Genomic DNA, 23282 nt, shown 5'->3' on the forward strand with positions numbered 1-23282 from the left:
AGTTAATCACATGGAAGGAATCTATGTGCACTGAGGGAGTTTGAACACTTAGAAGTAAAAAGTCACAGAAGAGTGTATGACTAACAGAAAATAAGTGAAATAATATAATTTCTACTAAAGGGGAAAAAGGAGTAGAAGGTATAGAAAATAATGTCACTCAAGAGTAAGTCTCTTGGAACAAAAGATAAAGAAGATAGAAACAGAAAAATGATGTCTCAAATCAATTTAGAACACAGTTGCAGTTTTGGGAGTCTGTGATCTAACTTTTGAACACATTAGCAACTTAAGTTGCCTTTTTTTTTTTTTTTTTGAGATGGAGTCTTGCTCTGTAGCCCAGGCTGGAGTGCAGTGGCCGGATCTCAGCTCACTGCAAGCTCCGCCTGCCGGGTTCACGCCATTCTCCGGCCTCAGCCTCCCGAGTAGCTGGGACTACAGGCGCCCGCCAATGAGGTCAGGAGATCGAGACCATCCTGGCTAAGGTGCCTTTTAATAAGATGAAATCGTAGGTATATTAGAGTAGCCTCAGCCATCTGGTTGATTTTAATAAAGGCTTCAATTTTATTTTATCCATGTAGGATAAAATAAAATTTTATTTTATGCCTCTTTTGTCCTCTTGTGGAAATAATTACACTGAAAATAAACTGTTAAAATAACAATAAGAAATCAACTTACACTTAGCATCAAATACAGATCCAAGACTAATAACAGGCTGGTATTTTCTCACTGAGACTCTCTGCAAGACTGAAAAATATGGCCCTGTTATATCTGCCTTTGGAAAGCGTCACCAAGGAATCTAAAAAAAGCCACTGTGAGAAGCAATTTGTTGGCTTCCTGACACATCAGGCTCATTATTGGTGATCCGAGTTTCAGCCTTTGGTCTATCTGCAATTTTTGGGTAGGTCAGTAATGAAAGCTAGAAAAAAGAATGACTATGAAATCAGTCTTAGAAGTTATTCACAAATTCTTTATGCCAATGTTATCGGGTGAGTGTTTTGTGTTTTCACATAGAGAAATCATAAAGCAGCCTGTCCAGGTAAATGAAGGGCAGCTTGGGTGGTCATCCCAAAACACAATTGACTATCCAAATCAGCAATGCAGCAATTAGTGCTCATAGCTCTAGACAAGTTATTATGGCAGAAGAGTCTTAGAGGAGACATAAAAATTGAACAGATAGATATGAGGAAGAATTTTATATTCAAGATAAGATTTTACCAATTTTCAAAGCAAATGCTTAAAACCAAGCAGAGATAAATCAATGTACAGTAGTAATGAAAGAAAGTACCTAATTAAAAAGAGTTAAATAGATTAGTTTCTTCCCTTATGTTACAATTGTTTAAAATATGTTTTCCAAACACAAATATGTAATGATTTTATGATTTGTGAAATCAATGAGCTTTTGAAATGCTCTTGGCTTTGGCCAGAGTGCAGGGGTAAGGAAGGTGGGCAGTTCAGAAGGGCATATGCTAAAATCTTTAGGAATTAGTCCATAAAACCTCTATCAATTGGGCCTTTGTCAAAAGGGTGCAATACTACATGAGACTTGTTAGCTGACCACTGTAGCAGCTTCAGTCTGTTTCCAATTGGAAAGAAAAACATTGGTGTGCTTACAGAAAGCATTTCCCAGGTTGAAGGCACAGTCAGTCTACCACAATCTTTTCTATGTTCTTTTCTCGAATGCTCAAGACTTCTAAAAACATTTGGGTGTATACTTGCCATATTCAGAGTAATCAAATCTTACAAATATATGAAGTTTTGAGAGGTTTTAGCTACATTTCCAAACATCCATTCAGAACAGTTATCATGGACAGATGACAGATGCTATTCCTTTTTTCATTTTGTCACAGTAAATTAGGTTGAACAAGCGGACTACAGTGTTCACTTTAGTATTTTACCAGTTACATCAAGCATTTTTATGAACCTGTTGGACAGGCCTAGAAATAGTCTCAATAGTCATCTGGTACAGCTCGCTGCCTTTAGGAAGGTGATGTTTGATTCTTTAGTGTAGGTTAAATTTTACTGACCTCATACTGATAAGCCACATTTGGACATGCTTCACTATAACATCCATTCAGCTGGGCCATGGGTCAAACATGTACATTTAATAAAAGATTAAAAAAATTCATAGTTATCCTAACTGTAAGTACAAATGTAGACTTTGTTCTAATGGGGATTCATTATATATTTATCTGTGAAATTTTCTTCCAAAGCAATTAATTTACTAGAGGTAAAATATCTAAATAAAGAAAAGGTCTAAAGGGTTAACAAAACTGCAATTATGCCTAAACCATGTCATACTAGTACTTTTTTGAGACAGGATCTTACTCTTTTTACTCAGGCTGGAGTGTAGTGGCAGGAATGTGGCTCACTGCAGCCTCAAACTCCTGGGCTCAAGTGATCCTCCAGTCTCAGCCTTCTGAGTAACTGGGACTACAGGTTCGTGTCACCATGCCCGGCTAATTTTTAAATTTTTGTAGAGACAGGGTCTTTCCATCCCAGGCTGGTCTTAAACTCCTGGGCTCAAGTGATCTGTCTTCCTCAGCCTTCCAAAGGGCTGGAATTACAGGCAGGAGTGACTGTGCCAGGCATCATACTACATTTTTAAGGTCACTATTGATAGGTCCAAAGGCAAGTAAGATTACAGATAACATAACACCATTTTTAGAACTACATGTTATATCAAGACCTTCAAGGACCTGAGACAGGAAGACAAAGACAAAAGGACTAAGATGTGTTGATGTATCCATAGCTGAAAACAGCTATCAAAAGGCAGCAGACATCTGGGAAAAAGCTTTCTTTTTCGCATGGTGGCCAGAGATACATTGGCATTGCTTCTGGAATTGGAACAAAGCCAACTTTTAATTGGTTTTAAAATCTGGAATGAAACATTTTTCCAGTCATCCATGAACTGACCTTATCCTGTAGAAGTTGAGTGAATCTTGGCTAACCATCTGCCTTGTGAATTGTTTTGTTTGGGCCCCTTATGGGACAGAAAGTACTTGTTGTGCAGTAGTTTCACATCAAGTTACAGTCCTTTGTAATGCTGCCTGAGTAGCGAATTGAGAGAGAAAAAACCATGTCCAGGGAGAAATATCTAATGCCTTCACTAATATGCCTTGGGGCTATATGAACCTGCAAGGCTTGGAGTTACCACCTACTTTGCTCCATACCTTAGCATGATGGCTTCCAAAAAGAAGTAAAGCTTATTATTGGAGAAGATAGACAGCTGGACAAACAGACTGCATTCATGAGGGCCAAACCAGGTATTTTAAGATAGATTTAACTTAGAATTCCACTAGATTCACTATTGTAACACCAATGCCTCACACACAGCCACATTTCCATAAATTCTGGTTTAGTAAGTGGAGACTTTTGAGATGTGCATACTATGAAAGAAGTATGGAATAAAGGATTCTTCTTAACAGTGTCCATGGATGGTGATACACTTTCTTCCTAAATCCACTCTGCCCCCACCATAGGGAACAGGAGTAAGGGAGGAAATTAAGAAGATCACTCAATAATTCCTGACTCCTAAAACAAAACAGAAAACCTATGCTAGCTGAAGAAGATAGCCTAAACTATTTTGTAAATTAAAAACCTACTTTTTCAGGTTGAAAATAGTTGAAATAAACAAGCCTCATCAAGAATTTGCAGTATTTGGGTTTGAATGGCTGCTAAGAAGAGAGACAGACAAAAAAGCAAGAAAGCCAAATTTAGCTGCTAAATAATAATAATAATAGCTTTTATATATAGACTTTTCAATTTTATAATACTTTTAAATATTACTGAGAAATGCCAGATCTTAATTCCAGAATGCTCTATGGCATCTTCATTAGGAAGTACAATTTCAAGCTGGAACCCGGGTGAATGATGTTTCTCAGAAACCATAGCAGCTAGGGAGGTGCAGATATGTGCTATGTATTTGGGTATTTTGGGTTGGAGGGTGGAGGACTCATATTTTAGGGTGTAGAGCACTTTGTCCAGTCTACAGTTACCAATGCATTAAGTAAACTGTACTTATAATCATTCTTGAAGAATGTTAATTGATATGCATTACCAGTATCAATGTATTGCCATCTATTCCAGCTGATCCAGAGCATAACCTGGTGTCATATTGTAGAGCAAAAAGGGTTTTTTATACTCACTGAAATCAATGTTCCCCTAAATCAGGGCAACACTGGAGCACCATGTATTTCCATATAAGTTAATTGATATAAGTGGGTATTCTAGAGCCAGATTGCCTGGCTAAAATTCCAGCTCTACCATTTAGTAGCTGTATGAATTCAGCAACTAACTTAGCCTCTCTTCACCTCAAATTCTTCAACTGTAAAATGGGGATAATAAAAATATCTACCTCATAATGCTGTGGAGTCAACATCAAATGAGTCAACATTTTCAAAACACGAGTGCCTGGTCCATGATAAGTACTCCATGGATGTTAGCTTTTAATATTAATCAAATATTGCAAAACAGGAGATAGAAGAAAAGAATGTTGGTGTCATCAGTCCAGGTATCTGAGACTCTGATATTCACCTATAACACAGAAGGGCTTTCGAGCAAACCTCAGTCTTCCTTGCCATCCTCTATACCGACAACAGCAACCCGCAGACCAGATTCGAATGATGAACTCCAAACCAAAGACGACAATCATCACGAACTCCTAAAATATCAGATAAGACATATCAGAGAGAAGCATTATGAAGCAAACCACAGTAAGAAGCTCTATGGATATTTTTGGACATTTAGGCACTTTGTCTAAAGGATCTAGTTGTTAATATCTAAAGTTAAGAACATTTCCTTTCTCCAAATCAAACTAAATCTGGAGAGCATTTGAACCTCATACTGTCTGCATTTCCTATCATGGAATGCTCTTCCTTTTCAAGTCACTAATACTTTGCAAATTTGGGAGTCAGTTTCAATACTAAATGTGCAGGTTGAATAATGGATCTCTCTCGTCTGGAATTTATAGTGTAGCTGACTTTAGCTACCCAGTAACATGTGAAATATCCGAAATAAAATAGCGAATCCTGAAATATAATGGCAAGTTTTACAGAAAATAGAGCTTCATTTTGCTGCAAGGAGTGACATAATCTCTAAATCTTCGAGAGTTGTTCTCAGAGAAAAAGAAGCAAATATTTAGAAGTATACTGAATTCTTTCGTTACAGTGTCAAAATCCCCTTAAAAAACAGTAAGTTTCAAAAGTATTACAGTGTGAGACACACATCCTTTGCCAGAAATGAGACCCTGAATCCTTCCGATCTGAAGTTGTTAATTATTATGCTGCCCTTTGGCAAGAGCTGCCTAGAAAACAACACCTGCTCCAGGAAAATGACTGAGATTATTTAGGAAGAGTTGTGAGTTAACCCTGGGGAAAGGCCAGCTACAGTGGCTCATTAAACAGTCAGTGATAGAATGAAAAACCAAATGGAATTTGTAAAACGAAAGCATTTCTGGAGCAAGCTTAGCACGGTCATCTTTTGTTCCTATAGGAACAAGCACTTAATTTATCAAAATTGTTTTTCCTTTAAAAATAATTCCCTTTCTTGTTTTAAAGCAAGGGTTGATTCAACATTTATAATGTAGAACAATATTTATAGATTTTTATCATAATATCTTAATTGTAAAAGTAATATATTGTCTTTATTAAAACTTCCAAACATCACAGAAATAGAAAGCAGAGAAAGTAAACATTCTAACCTACTCCCCACTCTCCCATTCTACTCGCAGGATAAAAACTGTTACCAAATTTATAAAAGTGGCATTTTTGTTGCAAATTTCAGGCAAATGTCTGTTTCTTTAGTTAGAGCATGGGATGATATGCTGCACTTTTGAAAGGACTAGTAGAGCTATCATTCTATCCTTCTTTTATTTTGCACTAAGTAATCCACAAATATTTCTCATGATGGGAAATAAATATCCAATATCATCACTGCTTACTCACCGTTATTCAAAACTACTTATAGGATAAACCTTCAAAGATGACTTTATGCAGATAACCAAAACGAGGGTCAACATACACTCATTAATAATCCAAAGGTTTTGTCTGGTTTTGGCTTTGTTTTGGTTTTGAATGTATATCTGGCTAGTTGAGTCTGTTCCTTTATTAAGGTATATAAAGTGCCAGATCATTTGTTGTTAATCCAGCACATCTTTCCAAATACAGAAAACATACTCAAGCCCAAAATGCCCATGTAGTTGTGCCTGTGCCCAACTTAGGTTAAATGGCAGATCCACTTTTTAATCCCTGCCCCTAATTCCTACTTATGCCAGGACATTTGGAACGCCAGTTGTGAGTACTCATATTATAAGGGATCCCAAGAAAATCCCAAATGTGGCCTGTGTCCCTGAACACTACTGTGTAGTAATTTTTGTTTTTCATGGAAACAGATGACATCAGTATGTCCACTGTTCTTAACAAATGACAGATGCCCATTGTTCTTAGGTATGTCAAGGTCACTGCACTATTCCTATGTTGCAGTAAGGCAGGATAAATTACATTTACAAGTTCTTTATTCAAGCCCTATTGTTCAGAAATATTGTTTGCTGCTTTTTTTTTTTTAAGGAGGGAGGGAAAAATGACAGGAGAGTCTCAAAATTCATACAGCGAAACTAATAGGGTTGAAAGGAAAAATAGACAAATGTTAAGTCGTATTTGGGGACTTCATTAACACACCTTATCCTTGCTCAGAACTATGGGCATAGAACTACTAGAAAGAAATTTAACAAGTATGTGAACTATCTGAACAACACATTCAACCTACAGGATCTGATGGATATGAGACATTTCACCTAACATCAGCAGAATACACATTTTTAAAAAGCATCTATGCACATTTATTAAGATAGATTATGTTCTGGGTCATAAACAAATTTCAACAAGTTTAAAAGAATAAAATCAGACAGAATGTGTTCTCAAGCCACAATGGAATAAAACTAGAAATCAATAACAGAAAGACAAGCAAATCTCTAAACATGTGGAAATTAAACAATATTCTTCTCAGTAATCCATTGGTCAAAGAGAAAGTCTCAAAAAATTAAAAAAATACATTGAACTGAATGAAAATAAAAAATGACATAACAAAATATGTAGGATGCAGTAAAAGCAGTGCTGAGAAGAAAATTTATAGCACTAAATGCTTACATTATAGATGAAGAAAGGTCTCATATTAATAATCTTAGTTCCTACCTCAATAAATTGGAAAAAGAAGGGTAAAATAAACCCAAAGGAAGAAGACAGAAGGAAATAATATAGAAAAGAGCATAAATTAATGAAACTGAAAACAGGAAAACAATATGGAAAATCCATGTGACAAAAAAGTAGTTCCTTGAGAAAATCAACAAAGTTGATAAATCTCTTTCTTGAAAGCTGACAAAAAATCCCCAATGTCAGGAATGTAATAGGGGATATCACTACAGATTCTACAGCCACTGAAAAAATGAAGGAGTACTATGAGTAACTTTATGCACATACACTTGATAACTTAGGAGAAATGGACCAAATACTGTAAAACTACAAGCTACCAAAACTCAACAAAGAAGAAATAGACAATCTGGGTAGCCCTATAACCTCTAAAGCAATTGAATTGATAGTTAAAATCTCCCCAAACAGAAATGTCCAGGCCAAATGGTTTCACTGGAAAAATCAACCAGACATTTAAATAAGAATATATCATTTTCACACAATTTCTCCCGGAAAATAGAGGAGAAAAAACTTTCTCAATCTTTTTATGAAGTCAGTATTACCCTGACACCAAAACCAGACAAAGACAATAAAACGAAGCAAAACAAAAACTACATACCAATATATATCATAAACTTAGACACAAAAATCCTCAACAAAATATTAGCAAATATTTTTGCTAGTCAATCAGTCAATATATAGGCAAGTAGGATTTATTCCAGGTATGCAAGGCTAGCTCAATGGTTAAACTCAATCAATATAATGCATTATACAATAAAGCTAAAGAAAAAAATATAACCATATAAATTGATGAAGAAATAGCATTTGACAAAATCCAACACCCATTTATGATTAAAAAAACTCTCAGCAACTTAGGAAAAGAGGTTTAACAGTTTAATTAGATAAATAGCATTTACAACAAACCTAACATCGTACTTAATAGTGAAAGACTGAATGCTTTTCCCTAATATTAAGAACAACCAAGATGTATATTTTCATCACTCTTATTCAACATAGTATTGTAAGTTATATTAATAGTTGCTGCAATAAACCAAATAAAAGAAAAAAAAAAGGCATGCAGTTTGGAAAGGTAAACATAAAATGGTCTCTATTTACAAATGACATGACTGTCTACAGAAAAATCCAAAGGAATCTACGAAGACACCCTTGAAACGAGTGAGTTCACTAAGGCTGCACGATATATGATCAATGTAAAAAATGAATCATTTCTTTATACTAACAATGATCATATGGAAATGAAAATTAGAAACAATATTATTTATAATAATTCCAAATAAAAATAAAACTTAAATATCCACTTAGAAAAACACACACAGTTTATGTGCATTGAGATTACAAAATGCAGATAAAAGAAATCAGAGAAGACCTAAATAAGTGAGGAGAAATACCGTGTTTATGAATTGGAAGACTCAACATAGTAAAGATGTCAATTCTTCCCAAATTGATCTACAGGTCTAATAAAATTCCTGTCAAAATCTCAGCAATTTTTTTTTGGGGGTAGATACAAACTTATTTTAAAATTTATATGGAAATGCACAGGACCTGGAATAACTAAAGCAATGCTGTCAAAGAAGAATAAAACAAGATCAATCACTTTACCTGATATTAACGCCTACTATTATAGCTCCAGTAATCAAGACTGTGGATTGGTGGAGGGATAGACATATAGAACATATAGACATATAGAACAGTGAACAGAATGGAGAATTCAGAACTAGACCCACACAAATATGCTCAATTGATTTGTTTTAAAGGTGAAAAAGCATTTCAATGGAGGAAGAAGAGCCCTCAACAAGTGATGCTGGAAAAATTGAACATCTATAGGCAAAAAAGTGGACCTTAATCTATACTTCCTATCTTATGAAAATCACTTAAAAATGGACCATGGGTTTAAAAATTAAACATAAAATAATAAAACTTGTAGTAAAAAAAAAATGGAGACGGCTGGGGGCGGTGGCTCACGCCTGTAATCCCAACACTTTGGGAGGCCGAGGCGGGCGGATCACGAGCTCAGGAGATCGAGACCATCCTGGCCAACACGGTGAAACTCCGTCTCTACTAAAAATACAAAAAATTAGCCAGGCGCGGTGGTGGGCGCCTGTAGTCCCAGCTATTCGGGAGGCTGAGGCAAGAGAATGGCGTGAACCCGGGAGGCGGAGCTTGCAGTGAGATTGCACCACTGCACTCCAGCCTGGGCGACAGAGTGAGACTCTGCCTCAAAAAATAAATAAATAAATAAATAAATTGGAGACATTTTTGGGATTTGGACTAAGCAAAGAGTTCTTAGTCTTGACATCAAAAGCAGAAGTTATAAAAGGAAAAAATGAGAAATCGGATTCCATCAAAAGTAAAAACTTACTCCATGAGAGCCCAGGTACTAAGGATGAAAAGACAAGCCATAGACTGGGAGAAAACGTTTGTAAACCACATATCTGACAAAGGACTAATATCTAAAATATATAAAGAAACCTTAAAACTCAACAGTAAAAAACCAAAACCTCAATTAGAAAATTGGCAAAGATATAAATAGGATATTCATAAAAGAGGACATACATAAAAGAGGTTACATATATGGCAAAGAAGCACATGAAAAGATATTTGACATAATTAGCCATGAGAAAAATGCAAATTAGATTACAATATATCACTACACAGCAAGCAGAATGTATAAAATAAAAAATAGTGGCAAAAAATAGTGACAATATAAAATGCTAGGGAGGATGCAGAGAAGCTGGCCCATTCAAACACTGCTGATGGGAATGTGAAACAGTATAGTCCCTCTGAGCATGGTAGTTTCTTATAAAATTGGACATATTGTTACCATATGACTCAGCAATTGTACTCTTGGGCATTCATGTCAGAGACGTGAAAACTTATGTTTGTACAAAAACCTGTACATGAATGTTCACAGCAGAATTTTTCATAATGACCAGACCCCCAAAACAGCACAGATATCCTTCACTATGAGAATGGTTTAACAAGCTCTGTTGCCTCCATACCATGGAATGCTACTCAATAATAAAAATGAATCAACTATTGATACACAGAGTAACATAAATGAATTGCCAGGGAATTATGTTGAGCACAAAAAAAGCCAGTCTTGAAAAGTTATACACTGTATTATTCCATTTATATAACATTTTTGAAATAAAAACATTTCGGATATGGAGAACAGATTAGTGGTTGCTGGCATCAGGCTGGGAAAGGGAAGAGGTGTGCAAGTGTGAAGGAGAAGGTGGATGTGATTAGAAAGGGGCAACTTGAGAGATCCTCATTACAATGGAATTGTCCAATATCTTGACTGTTGTGTTAGATATACTAATCTCTGCATGTGATAAAACTGTACAGAGCTAATACTACCCCCTGACCACAAATGTATTCAAGTAAAACTGGAGAAATCTGAATGAGATTTGTGAGCTGTATCAATATTATTATCCTGGTTGTGATATTATACTATAGTTTTACAAAATGTTACCTTTTTGGGAAATTGGGTAAAGTATACACAGGATATGTCTACTATATCTTACAACGGCATGTGAATCTACAATTATCTCAATAACAATTTACATTAAAAAAAGCCATTACCAGCAATCTAGACAATGGGATAGATTCATAAGAGGAAATGTGTTCTTCTTCAAATCCAGATGCTGGGTCTGATCTCACTGTGTTTTGTTTAGAGGTACTCTTTAAATCGCCCTTTGGATGGGGTCTCACTGTTTTATTTTCATATCAGTTGAAAATATAAAAATTTGTTACATTCAGTTGAGATTATTTAAATTAGGGCTGGTTCTTCTGACCCTTGCTGGGTAAGCCATGAGACAAGTTCTGGTGCCTTTGCCACTGTACCTAAGGATAAAGCAGTTCATTTTCTCTTGCTTGGTTTTAGTTGAAATAAAATACTCGCTGTTTACTGAAATGGTAGCTAAAGAGATTAGTGAATAATATTCAGAATATTTGACTTATCTGGAGGAAAGCTGTAGTGGAAATTTGATGTTATTAACAATGGTCCTGTCCTTCCTTATTGAAGCCCCTAGAAGCTTGGCTTTGATAGCTCTTTACAAAAGCAAAGGCAATCAATGTTTATTATTTTTATCACTTACCTTGCAGGAGTTACAGTGTTTCCTCATTTGTCCTCATATAATTTTGGTAAAATGTAGAAGACCTTTCTTATTTTTCTTAAATGATAGGGAAATTAAGAAGCCTAAGAGGCAGTGGTGGCTGGGCGTGGTGGCTCACGCTTGTAATCCCAGCACTTTGGGAGGCCAAGCTGGGCGGATCATGAGGTTAGGAGATCGAGACCATCCTGGCTAACACAGTGAAACCCCATCTCTACTAAAAATACAAAAAATTAGCCGGGCATGGTGGCGGGCCCCTGTAGTCCCAGGTACTCGGGAGGCTGAGGCAGGAGAATGACGTGAACCCAGGAGGTGGAGCTTGCAGTGAGTCGAGATCTCACTGCTGCACTCCAGCCTGGGCAACAGAGCGAGACTCTGTTTAAAAAAAAAAAAAAAAAAAGGCAGTGGTAGAGCTAGTCCTGTATTTTATCTACAATGTGTTTTGAGACTACCAATCCATATTAACCCTCTTTTCCAGACATTAAAGAAGCCTCTTCATATGTCATACCTGAGAACTGTGATTCAATTTAATTGATATATAGAACTCTGCTGTACCATTTGAGGTTTAAATTATGTTCTTGCAGTTATTTTGTTTTTAGCTACTTAAAATTGTTTTAGGCAGATTGATTTTTTGGGTACAAATTCACAATGCTTAAAAACTCATGTTCCAGTTGTTTTCTCATTAATTAACAGCACTGTTCATTAAAACACAGTGACCTTTGTCTAATCTACAAGCTGTCTTCTGTGACCATTAGTTTTTTTCTGGTTTTATGCCATCAAATAGCATTTTCGTGAAGATGAAATGCCGACATTATAAACCCTGTGACATTTGCACCAATTCTTGAAGAGCTGTGGCTAATTAGACATACATAATTAGAACTATTGCTTTTATTCAGAATATCAACATAATCAATTCCCAGCTATTTTTGTTCCTTTTTGTGTGTGTGCATATACTTAAAGTAACATAGGGCTAGCAGATCAGCAGGCCTCTTTACATAATCCCTGCAGGGAAAGAATTTGTGACGTAAACTGCATCGTAAAACGCAAAAAAAGAAGGCATCAGTCAGAAGGGTTGCAGTTATAATTCTATGTAATGTGGAAAATTCTACTAGTATAACACATATTAGGGGAATGAAATTAAGATCCAGCGATGGCTCCAAACTTAAATCAAAATGTGGAAATATACAAAAGTAAATTATCTTCAGGAATTTTTTCTCTTTGGAGAGCAGAAAAATATCCTAAAAACATGCTTACTAGCCATAACTTACAGAATATCACATACCATCATCAATCTAGCTAGCTTTCAAACTTCTCCTTACTTTTTGGGAAGGTATATTAGTGTATTGGAAGAGAATTTGAGGGAATGAATGTTTTTACCAAAGGGACTAATTTGACCTGGAGTTGAGGACACATGGATATTTACAGAATCATTGCTGCACAGAGGTGGTTGTGAGAGCATGACAGAACTTCACTAAGTTGGCTAGTAGACACTTCGTGGGGTGGGTATGGGGAGAAGAGGGTCATAGAGGTAGGAGTGGGGTGGAGATGGGGGAAATTAGATTAAGGTGTGAAGGGGTATGGATGCTTCCTGCCTTGGAGAAAAATGACTGACGTTGTTTTGACAGACTGTCACTGCAGCTAGCCTCATTGATTGGAAGTCTTAGGAAGATATAGATTAATTTGAGTAGCTCCAGCAAAATCTAGTGTCTTAGTAGGTCTTCCCCCTTGGGATTAGTTGATTCCTGAATTTTCTTTATAAATGATTTATCCATTCAAGTTTTTCACACCTGTTAATATATAAATCTGCTCCTGAAAAGTAATTCATTTAACCATACCTAAATAACAACGTTCATTTATCCCAGAGGTTCTTCAGAAGATCATAGGGAGGGCAATAGTTTGAAAATGCTCATTTCAAATGACTGATTGACACTTTGTTACTAAGGAAGGATCAAGGCTGGTTTTCATCAGGTATTGAGGCCATGAGTTGAGACCATATGGGCTGGAGGCAGCAAGTGGATGCCCCCTTCTTGGGGAAAAGAGTTGGGAACAGCAGGACATTCCTGGTTTACCCCTAGCTGCCTACCTGGAGTGGCCCTATGCATCCCAGTTACTAGTTGGGATGCCATGATGAGAGGACTTTTGTCCTCTCTTGTAGTGATTTTAGATTCTTAGGGATGGGTTGGCTCTTAGCAGCTATAATGCCTGCCTAGCATGAGCAGCCACCCAGATGATCCCTTCTGTGTTTACGTTTTATGTTCTGTAAGTCATATCTGCATCAGGGCAGAGGATGTCTTAGGCTTTCCCCTTTACCTGCCACAGGTGAAGTCTGCCCAAGGGGCCAAGCTGAAGTGGTGCCCTTTGTGGAGGAGCCTCGCTGAGGTTTTTTTGGTTGTCCATCCTCCCCCATCCGAAACCTATTTATACCTTAATTGGTTTGAGGTTTCTATTTGGGCGTGTCTGTATGCCCAAATGATTCATGTCTGAATCATAAACACCAAGCTGGAAACATTGAAAATGGCTTGCTGCACCTTGAACTGGACCCAGATACCTATTCTGTTATGATTTTGTAAAATAATCACAAATTAACCAATTCAACTTAGAATCAAAGCTGAGTGTCCTGAATCAGATCAAAATGGAAACATCAAAAGAGTCTCCAAAATGAATGAAATCAAACCAAGTTTTCATTTGATTCAAATTGCTAATTTGTCTACTTCTCACTAATCTAGAGGCTTTTCTTCCTCTTAAGAACTACATGAGGCCGGGAGCAGTGGTTCACGCCCGTAATCTCAGCAGTTTGGGAGACCGAGGTGAGCGGATCACCTGAGGTCAGGAGTTCGAGATCAGTCTGGTTAACATGGTGAAATCTGGTCTCTACTAAAAATACAAAAATTAACCAGGCATGGTGACAGGCGCCTGTAATCCCAGCTACTCAGGAGGCTGAGGCAGAAGAATCACTTGAACCGGGGAGGTGGAGGTTGCAGTGAGCCGAGATCAAAATTAAAATTTAAGATACACAAATTTAAATAAAATTCCTTAAAACAAACAAGTATTTCTATTTAGAGAGCTATCCTGACCTTGAGAAATAACTACATGTCAGCCAAGTTGACTATAAAGCAAATCTTATCTTCTCATATTGGTGATATTTGTCCTGTGAATTGAAGTGGACCCTTGTGTCAAGACAAGAGATAGTACGGCTTCCGTGCTACTGAGAGTGAGAGGCAGGTCAGGGCTGGGCATGTTCTTAGAGAACTCTCAGAATTTTTACCTTTTCTTACTGAGGAGTTATGTCTCCGTTCTTACAGCTGCCCTTCTTTGGACCAAAGGAATTGCTCTTACACTGGGAGATCCCTTGATTTCCAGAAAATCTGCTTCTTCCTTCTTCCTTGAGGGTATTTACAGAGTTTAGCATAACTAACTGCTCTACAATGTTGACTTTATTCCTAGATATTCTGCTTTTCATGAATTCGTTTTATAAATGTCTACTGAATACCATAAACATGCAGGATATAAAGATCAGCAATGTGTTCTGTCACCCTCGAGGAGTTTATAATCTATTGGGGAAGATAAGCCACACGACTAGACAACTCACAAAACCATGTGCCAGAAGTTCTGCTGAGTGGTGGTTTCTAGAGAACTGCTTTACCCATTATCATAGCTCCTCTTCCGAGAGCAGGCCCTAGCCAAATGTTTGTCGAAGTTTCCTTCAGTTCAAGGCTTCAGGCTCAGCAAAACCCAATTAGCATACTGTTTCATTAATCTATTAAAATCAAAATTCTCAAAAAGAACTAGCTGGAGGTGGAAAAATGAGAATAAGTTAATTGGCCTATGATTTTCATTTCTGACCTGTCTATTCAGCTTTATGACACTAATTACAATGAGAGGGCGAACGGCTTCTTACTGCAAGACGTCTTAGTGACAGTGTGGGCTTATTTTGATTAATGTAAGCTGGAGGACAGTAACTACCTAATTTCACTCCTATGGTTTATACCACTGAATGATTATATTTTCATTTGTGGTTACCCGATATCTCTTCTCTTTTTACATTTTACTAGCCTGAAAGGATTTTTCACTAATGGTTACACCATGGTTCTTAAGACAAGCTGCTGGGGGAAAGAAAGTGAGAGACAGGTTATCCCTTTTATTTGAGCATATGTTAGGCAGAATCTCCAAATGTCTTAGTTCTTGGAGAATACGGAACTTCAGGGTGGAGCCAGGTGGCTCCTGAAGGCTCAGCAGAAGTGGTCAGTGTGTTTTATTTACTCAGTAACTAAGAAAGCAAAGGCTGTGTTGATGAAGGGGTAGAACTCAGAGAAGCTCAATGGTTGAGCTGTCAGTGGGGAAGACATTCTGCTTGTTGGTAGAATGTGAAAAACCTGGAAGAAATGGAAACCTTTGGGATCATGGCTTTCAGAGGAGAAAAGGCTATCGGCAGGGTAGTGTTGGAGTCCTGTAGAAATCAGATACAATATTGCTTTCTTTCCATGCCCCTAGGTTTCTTGTGGACCGACATGTGCCACTGGGAGAAATCTCCCTGCCTCCTCAGGTCATTTGGCCAATTTCCTTCTAGACTTCCTAGCAAAACAGAAAACATTTTGAATCAAAACCTAGTCTTGCCTTCCTCCTCTTCTATATATGATGATTATTTTCCTTTATAAGCACCAAAGTGCATTTTATTACCTAAGATTTATTTTTCCAATGACCAAAGTATATATTATTGGTGTAAATGTACTTGGTGGCAATATGAATAATATCCTTTGGTGAGCTTTGAGAGGTAGGAAAACACACCTTTCTGTGCATATTGCATGCACACTAATATGCTCACTTGATTTCAGAACTTGATATTGAAACTCAGTCAGTTAGGCTCATGCAAAAGGACAGGAAAGGCAAAAATCTCAGAATAAAAACTGACAGGAGGCCCTATTAACAGAACATATCACCGCAAATAGAAACCGCATATTAGCTCTCAGTGCAATTTCTAATAAACATAAAGAAGTTAACTATCCTCAAAGTATATAAATCAATGGTATTGTAACAATATTCCATTAATCACACTTTCAAAATTAAGGAAAATTTAAAGTTTTCTGCCGCTTTGAACAACTAGATCACAAAGAAAAATCAAATATATGCAGGATCTTTTATTTTAATAATTTCAATTTTATTAACCATGTGAATCCTCACAGTGTATTCTTCATGAAATCTGTCATGATTCTGGGCTATTTATTTATATCTCTAATTGTTTCCAGTCATCTATCAAAATCATTCAAGACCATTCATGCCATAAATCAAGTATACTCTTAAATTGAGTAAGATGAAGGGCCTGATCAGAGATAATCTGGAACTAATTTAATGAGCTCTTCTGCTTGTTGTTCATTTGAACCATTCAACAATAGATTAAGAATCAATGTTTCTATACTGGCTTAAAAAAAAACTGAGTTGAGGATAAAAACAAGAGAACTACCTGGGCAATTTCCAAGTGTTTTAGAATGCATTTTTTTAATGCTCCCTAAGCATAACACATAGCACATGGCAAATATTTAGCAGTTAGATTTAATGGTGAATTATCCTGACAGCTGAATCCAGGAATTCATGGGAGCATCCTTTGTTTCTATCATAATCTGTTTCTCTGTTGTGTTATTTACCAAGCTACATTCTGATTCCCATTTGTTTTTCAAAAGTTTCCCTGCTGGAGAGAAAATGCCGTGCATGCTAAGTGTAGCCTTTATCTCTGATAGAGATGACTCCTACTGTACATAAGCCATCACTCTTATTTGCTCACAGTAGTGTTTGGCATATTATTGCTGTCATACACCTCTGCTCACATCATCAATATATCTTAATACATCACTGCCTGCTTGCCACCCATTATGCACACACACTTGCCAAACAACCTCTAATGGGTGATGGCCTCCATCCACAGCAGGATGAATTGCCATTGCTTGAATTGATTTGGAAAATCACTTAGTATAGGAGGAAACTGATCTGCCACAGTAACTTGAAACCCTCCTCTACTCTTCTGCTCCTTTATTTGGTTGTAGACTTATTCCTACCTGGCAACATGACACTTGATTTGGAGACCATGGTAGTAGTTTAATGATATATGAGAGGACTGATTCACAATTTTAACTAATAAAGCATCCTGTACACAGCTAGTGACCAAAGCCATGGAAATATAGACCCATATATTGAATTTACAGGACATTAACAAGAAATAAGCTCTGGGCAAAAATAAGTGTCTGTTCAGAACTAAGAGTCTGCCCAGAAAAGAACGCATTGGAGAGAGAAAGTGCACTTCTTACTATTTCCTAAGCAGCATGGGATGCCTGAATAGATGTAAAGTGATACAGCAGTGTCAAGTTGACCTTTTGTAAAATCTAGACAAAAGAAGTCCTGGAGCAAGGTGCACAGGAAGCAAATTTACAGCCTGGCTCAGAGTGAATGGGGTGGCTGGGCTGAAGGAAAAAGGAACAAGGAACCCACAGCAGTGGATTCTCCTCTTGAAAAAAGGAGAACTCTGAAAAACTTCCTAAGCTGAAAGGGAAACAACTCTTGCCTCTCTCTTGTTTGCATCCCCTTTTTCGTCCTTGCTTACATTCCAGGCCAGCCATGAAGCCTTGAGGGAGGAAATGCTCTCACGCCTCCCTACAGGACTGTCTTGTCATGGTGGAAGCCCCAAGCATCTCTCTGCAGTGTGGGAGCTGGGGAGACTCTGCTGCTCCATATTTTGGCAAGCAGGGAATAGAACTGTATTAAAGCAAGCATTTTTCCCCCATAATAAAGAGTTTCTAAAGTCACCGAAAGTACAGTGTCCCCCAGCCCCATATCTTGGCAGGCAGGGAATAGAATTGTATTAAGGCAAGAAATTTTTTCCCCCATAATAAAGAGTATCTAGAGTCACTGAAAGTACAGTATTCAAAGTCTGGTTTATATATCCAAGATTGGTATCTCATCAGAGACTATAAATTGTTTACACTGTTGAAAATTCCCATTTTTACAACTTCTTCTGTTTTATTACGCTACTTGTTTGCATAGTAAATACGGATTCAATGGAATCTTATCTTCTTCCATAACACTAATACACTTCATCACTTCCATTCAGACTCCATTAATTCAGAATTTGTGATTATACCACTAGAGTTTGGGTGATGATTATTTTTGTATCATTTATTTAAAGAGGATTTACTAGGCAAATTCAGAACAGAAATGAGAGGACAAGGGGGAAGATTTAGCATATTTAAGAGGAAACACTTTTCAAGACCCTTAATAGCACTTATTTGCATTTAAACAATTAATGGAATAATTACAATCAAGCCATCTCATTAATTGAAGAAAACCCAACAGGATCTTTATTTGGCAACAGTTTGTTAGCAGAGATTCCCTAAGTATTGACTCAAAGGAAAATTGATAGGAGATATACCTCCTCCCAAATGCTAATTACCCCCTTTCAATCATCTTAAATGTTTCCCAAACATTGAAGTAATCATTCCAATAAGCTACAGCTAATTGTACAAATTAGTATGCAAATATGTGTCAGTCTGTCCCACAGGTAAGCTCCAGTTTCCTGCAATCTGTGGAGGCAGCCCTTAGCCTAGCAAAGCATGGCAAGCTGGAACAGAAGGAAGGGTCTACCGCTGATCCAAGGGGTTTGAGATTCATTTCCACAGCCCTATCTTCACTAGTTCCTTGATCTGTATTTGCATATTCTGTTTTGATCTTTTTCATACTTCCATTAAAAGGTAGACCTATCCCAGTAGATAAGGCCTACTTGTCTCTTTCTCCTTGATACTGGCTTCTAAATAACTAATAAGCTACAAGTTTTGGGGAAGCAAACGGCCAGCACAGTGATTTCACTGGGTCAATGTCAAACACTGGGATCATTAATTTGATCAGAGTGGGACGCTCAGGACCAAGTGCTGAAAAACTGGTTTCCACTATATCTCATTCATTCATTTAGCAGAGCCCAGGGGATAGAAGCATGGAGGGGCTCTGCCACTTCTGGAATGTGTACAATTTAACTTAACCTCTCTGTGCCTCAGTTTTTTTTCTATAAAATTAGAATGAAAAATCCATTCTTAACAGGGTTGTTACCAGACTTTAAATGAATAAGTATTTTTACAGTGCTTAGAACAGTACCCGATACATAGAAATCACTTTAACTCTGTTAAACAAAATAAGTCCACTCATTAAATATTTGCTGAGTGCTTACTATGAGCCAGGTGCTCCTCTAAATGCTGGGATACAGAAGTGGACAGAGTAAACATATCTGTGTCCACTTGATGTTTCTAGTGGAGGCAAGCAGATAACATAACGAACAAGTACACTGGAATACAGAAAGATAGAGCATTGGAAGATAACTGCTATAGAGAGTGATAAAAGAGGATGAAGGTGCTTGGAAGAGCTGGAAGTTTTCCAGCTTTAAATAGGAGCAGGGTAGGCCTTTTGGAGCAAATTCAAAGTTAATAAGGGAGCCAAGCAGATATCTGATGAAAGAAGTTTCAAGACAGAAGGATCAGTTGGTGCAAAAACTCTGAGTGTGAATGAGGAACAAGAAGACTGGGGTGGCTGAAGTAGACTGGGTAAAAGGAGAGGGACAGGAGGTGAGGCTATCTGGGAATGGCTGACTAGACTGTGTCCCTACAGAGTTTTTAGGTCACTGTAAGAACTTTGGCTTTTACTCTGCAAGAAAAGGGGAGTACACTGCAGGACAAAGGCCTTGGGCAGAAGTTTGGATTTGTGCTCTGACCACAGCTGCTCTCATCCCTCACCAGGTTTTGGTAGACACAGAAGATCCCTCTGAAAGGAATGGGCACCTGGAGATGATCCGAGGATCAGGGCATGGAAACTGGGACAAGATTCATAAGTATGTCTATTCTAGGCAAGGGAATAGGAATGAGAATCTAAGCTAAGAACAAGGCATTCCCTGATGCGTGCTAAAAGCAGAAGCTTGAAAATATAAATATCATATCCTCATTAGATGATTTTTCATAATTATGAGAACCTTCAAGTGAATACTATTCTGCTCACTGCCAAGTGCCAACCCACAGCTACTCAGCCCTGGTCCTCAACGTGGCCATGAACGGACAAGTTTCCAAGAATGTCTTTGAGGAGATGAGAAACAATGTGATATTTAGTATTGTTTACTGGCAATAAAGGAAAGAAAAACAGCAGATATGGGAAGAACTATCTTATACTTGATTTTTATATACTTTCCAAAATACATTTAAATGGGAATTCAGAACACTTGATTTTTTTTTTTTTTTTTTTTTTTTTTGAGACGGAGTTTTGCTCTTGTCGCCCAGGCTGGAGTGCAGTGGGGTAATCTCGGCTCACTGCAACCTCTGCCTCCTGGCTCAAGTGATCCTCCTGCCTCAGCTTCCTGAGTAGCTAGGATTACAGGTGCGTGCCACCATGCCCAGCTGTTTTTTTTTTTTTTTTTAAATTTATTTATTATTATTATACTTTAAGTTGTAGGGTACATGTGCATAACGTGCAGGTTTGTTACATATGTATACTTGTGCCATGTTGCTGTGCTGCACCCATCAACTCGTCATTTACATCAGGTATAACTCCCAATGCAATCCCTCCCCCCTCCCCCCTCCCCATGATAGGCCCCGGTGTGTGATGTTCCCCTTCCTGAGTCCGAGTGATCTCATTGTTCAGTTCCCACCTATGAGTGAGAACATGCGGTGTTTGGTTTTCTGTTCTTGTGATAGTTTGCTAAGAATGATGGATTCCAGCTGCATCCAAGTCCCTACAAAGGACACAAACTCATCCTTTTTTATGGCTGCATAGTATTCCATGGTGTATATGTGCCACATTTTCTTAATCCAATCTGTCACTGATGGACATTGGGGTTGATTCCAAGTCTTTGCTATTGTGAATAGTGCTGCAATAAACATACGTGTGCATGTGTCTTTATAGCAGCATAATTTATAATCCTTTGGGTATATACCCAGTAATGGGATGGCTGGGTCATATGGTACATCTAGTTCTAGATCCTTGAGGAATCGCCATACTGTTTTCCATAATGGTTGAACTAGTTTACAATCCCACCAACAGTGTAAAAGTGTTCCTATTTCTCCACATCCTCTCCAGCACCTGTTGTTTCCTGACTTTTTAATGATTGCCATTCTAACTGGTGTGAGATGGTATCTCATTGTGGTTTTGATTTGCATTTCTCTGATGGCCAGTGATGATGAGCATTTTTTCATGTGTCTGTTGGCTGTATGAATGTCTTCTTTTGAGAAATGTCTGTTCATATCCTTTGCCCACTTTTTGATGGGGTTGTTTGTTTTTTTCTTGTAAATTTGTTTGAGTTCTTTGTAGGTTCTGGATATTAGCCCTTTGTCAGATGAGTAGATTGCAAAAATTTTCTCCCATTCTGTAGGTTGCCTGTTCACTCTGATGGTAGTGTCTTTTGCTGTGCAGAAGCTCTTTAGTTTAATGAGATCCCATTTGTCAATTTTGGCTTTTGCTGCCGTTGCTTTTGGTGTTTTAGACATGAAATCTTTGCCCATGCCTATGTCCTGAATGGTACTACCTAGGTTTTCCTCTAGGATTTTTATGGTATTAGGTCTAACATTTAAGTCTCTAATCCATCTTGAATTAATTTTTGTATAAGGAGTAAGGAAAGGATCCAGTTTCAGCTTTCTACTTATGGCTAGCCAATTTTCCCAGCACCATTTATTAAATAGGGAATCCTTTCCCCATTTCTTGTTTCTCTCAGGTTTGTCAAAGATCAAATGGCTGTAGATGTGTGGTATTATTTCTGAGGACTCCGTTCTGTTCCATTGGTCTATATCTCTGTTTTGGTACCAGTACCATGCTGTTTTGGTTACTGTAGCCTTGTAGTATAGTTTGAAGTCAGGTAGCATGATGCCTCCAGCTTTGTTCTTTTGACTTAGGATTGTCTTGGAGATGCGGGCTCTTTTTTGGTTCCATATGAACTTTAAAGCAGTTTTTTCCAATTCTGTGAAGAACCTCATTGGTAGCTTGATGGGGATGGCATTGAATCTATAAATTACCTTGGGCAGTATGGCCATTTTCACGATATTGATTCTTCCTATCCATGAGCATGGTATGTTCTTCCATTTGTTTGTGTCCTCTTTGATTTCACTGAGCAGTGGTTTGTAGTTCTCCTTGAAGAGGTCCTTTACATCCCTTGGAAGTTGGATTCCTAGGTATTTGATTCTCTTTGAAGCAATTGTGAATGGAAGTTCATTCCTGATTTGGCTCTCTGTTTGTCTGTTACTGGTGTATAAGAATGCTTGTGATTTTTGCACATTAATTTTGTATCCTGAGACTTTGCTGAAGTTGCTTATCAGCTTAAGGAGATTTTGGGCTGAGACAATGGGGTTTTCTAAATATACAATCATGTCATCTGCAAACAGGGACAATTTGACTTCTTCTTTTCCTAACTGAATACCCTTGATTTCTTTCTCTTGCCTGATTGCCCTAGCCAGAACTTCCAACACTATGTTGAATAGGAGTGGTGAGAGAGGGCATCCCTGTCTTGTGCCAGTTTTCAAAGGGAATTTTTCCAGTTTTTGCCCATTCAGTATGATATTGGCTGTGGGTTTGTCATAAATAGCTCTTATTATTTTGAGGTACGTTCCATCAATACCGAATTTATTGAGCGTTTTTAGCATGAAGGGCTGTTGAATTTTGTCAAAAGCCTTCTCTGCATCAATTGAGATAATCATGTGGTTCTTGTCTTTGGTTCTGTTTATATGCTGGATTATGTTTATTGATTTGCGAATGTTGAACCAGCCTTGCATCCCAGGGATGAAGCCCACTTGATCATGGTGGATAAGCTTTTTGATGTGTTGCTGAATCCGGTTTGCCAGTATTTTATTGAGGATTTTTGCATCGATGTTCATCAGGGATATTGGTCTAAAATTCTCTTTTTTTGTTGTGTCTCTGCCAGGCTTTGGTATCAGGATGATATTGGCCTCATAAAATGAGTTAGGGA

At 37.7% G+C, this 23282-nt stretch overlaps 1 protein-coding gene across 4 annotated transcripts in view; it reads right to left on the minus strand.

Annotated features, from left to right (window-relative positions):
- Positions 1–23282, minus strand: part of KCNQ5 (potassium voltage-gated channel subfamily Q member 5) — a 567770-nt gene that overhangs the window by 158094 nt on the left and 386394 nt on the right. For all 4 annotated transcript variants that reach the window (XM_077998865.1, XM_028846834.2, XM_077998864.1 and 1 more), the window contains 1 exon segment: positions 4531–4657. In XM_077998865.1, the coding sequence (XP_077854991.1) occupies positions 4531–4657 (127 nt within the window).

Source organism: Macaca mulatta, chromosome 4 (assembly GCF_049350105.2).
Source record: "Macaca mulatta isolate MMU2019108-1 chromosome 4, T2T-MMU8v2.0, whole genome shotgun sequence".
NCBI classification, from domain to species: domain Eukaryota; kingdom Metazoa; phylum Chordata; class Mammalia; order Primates; family Cercopithecidae; genus Macaca; species Macaca mulatta.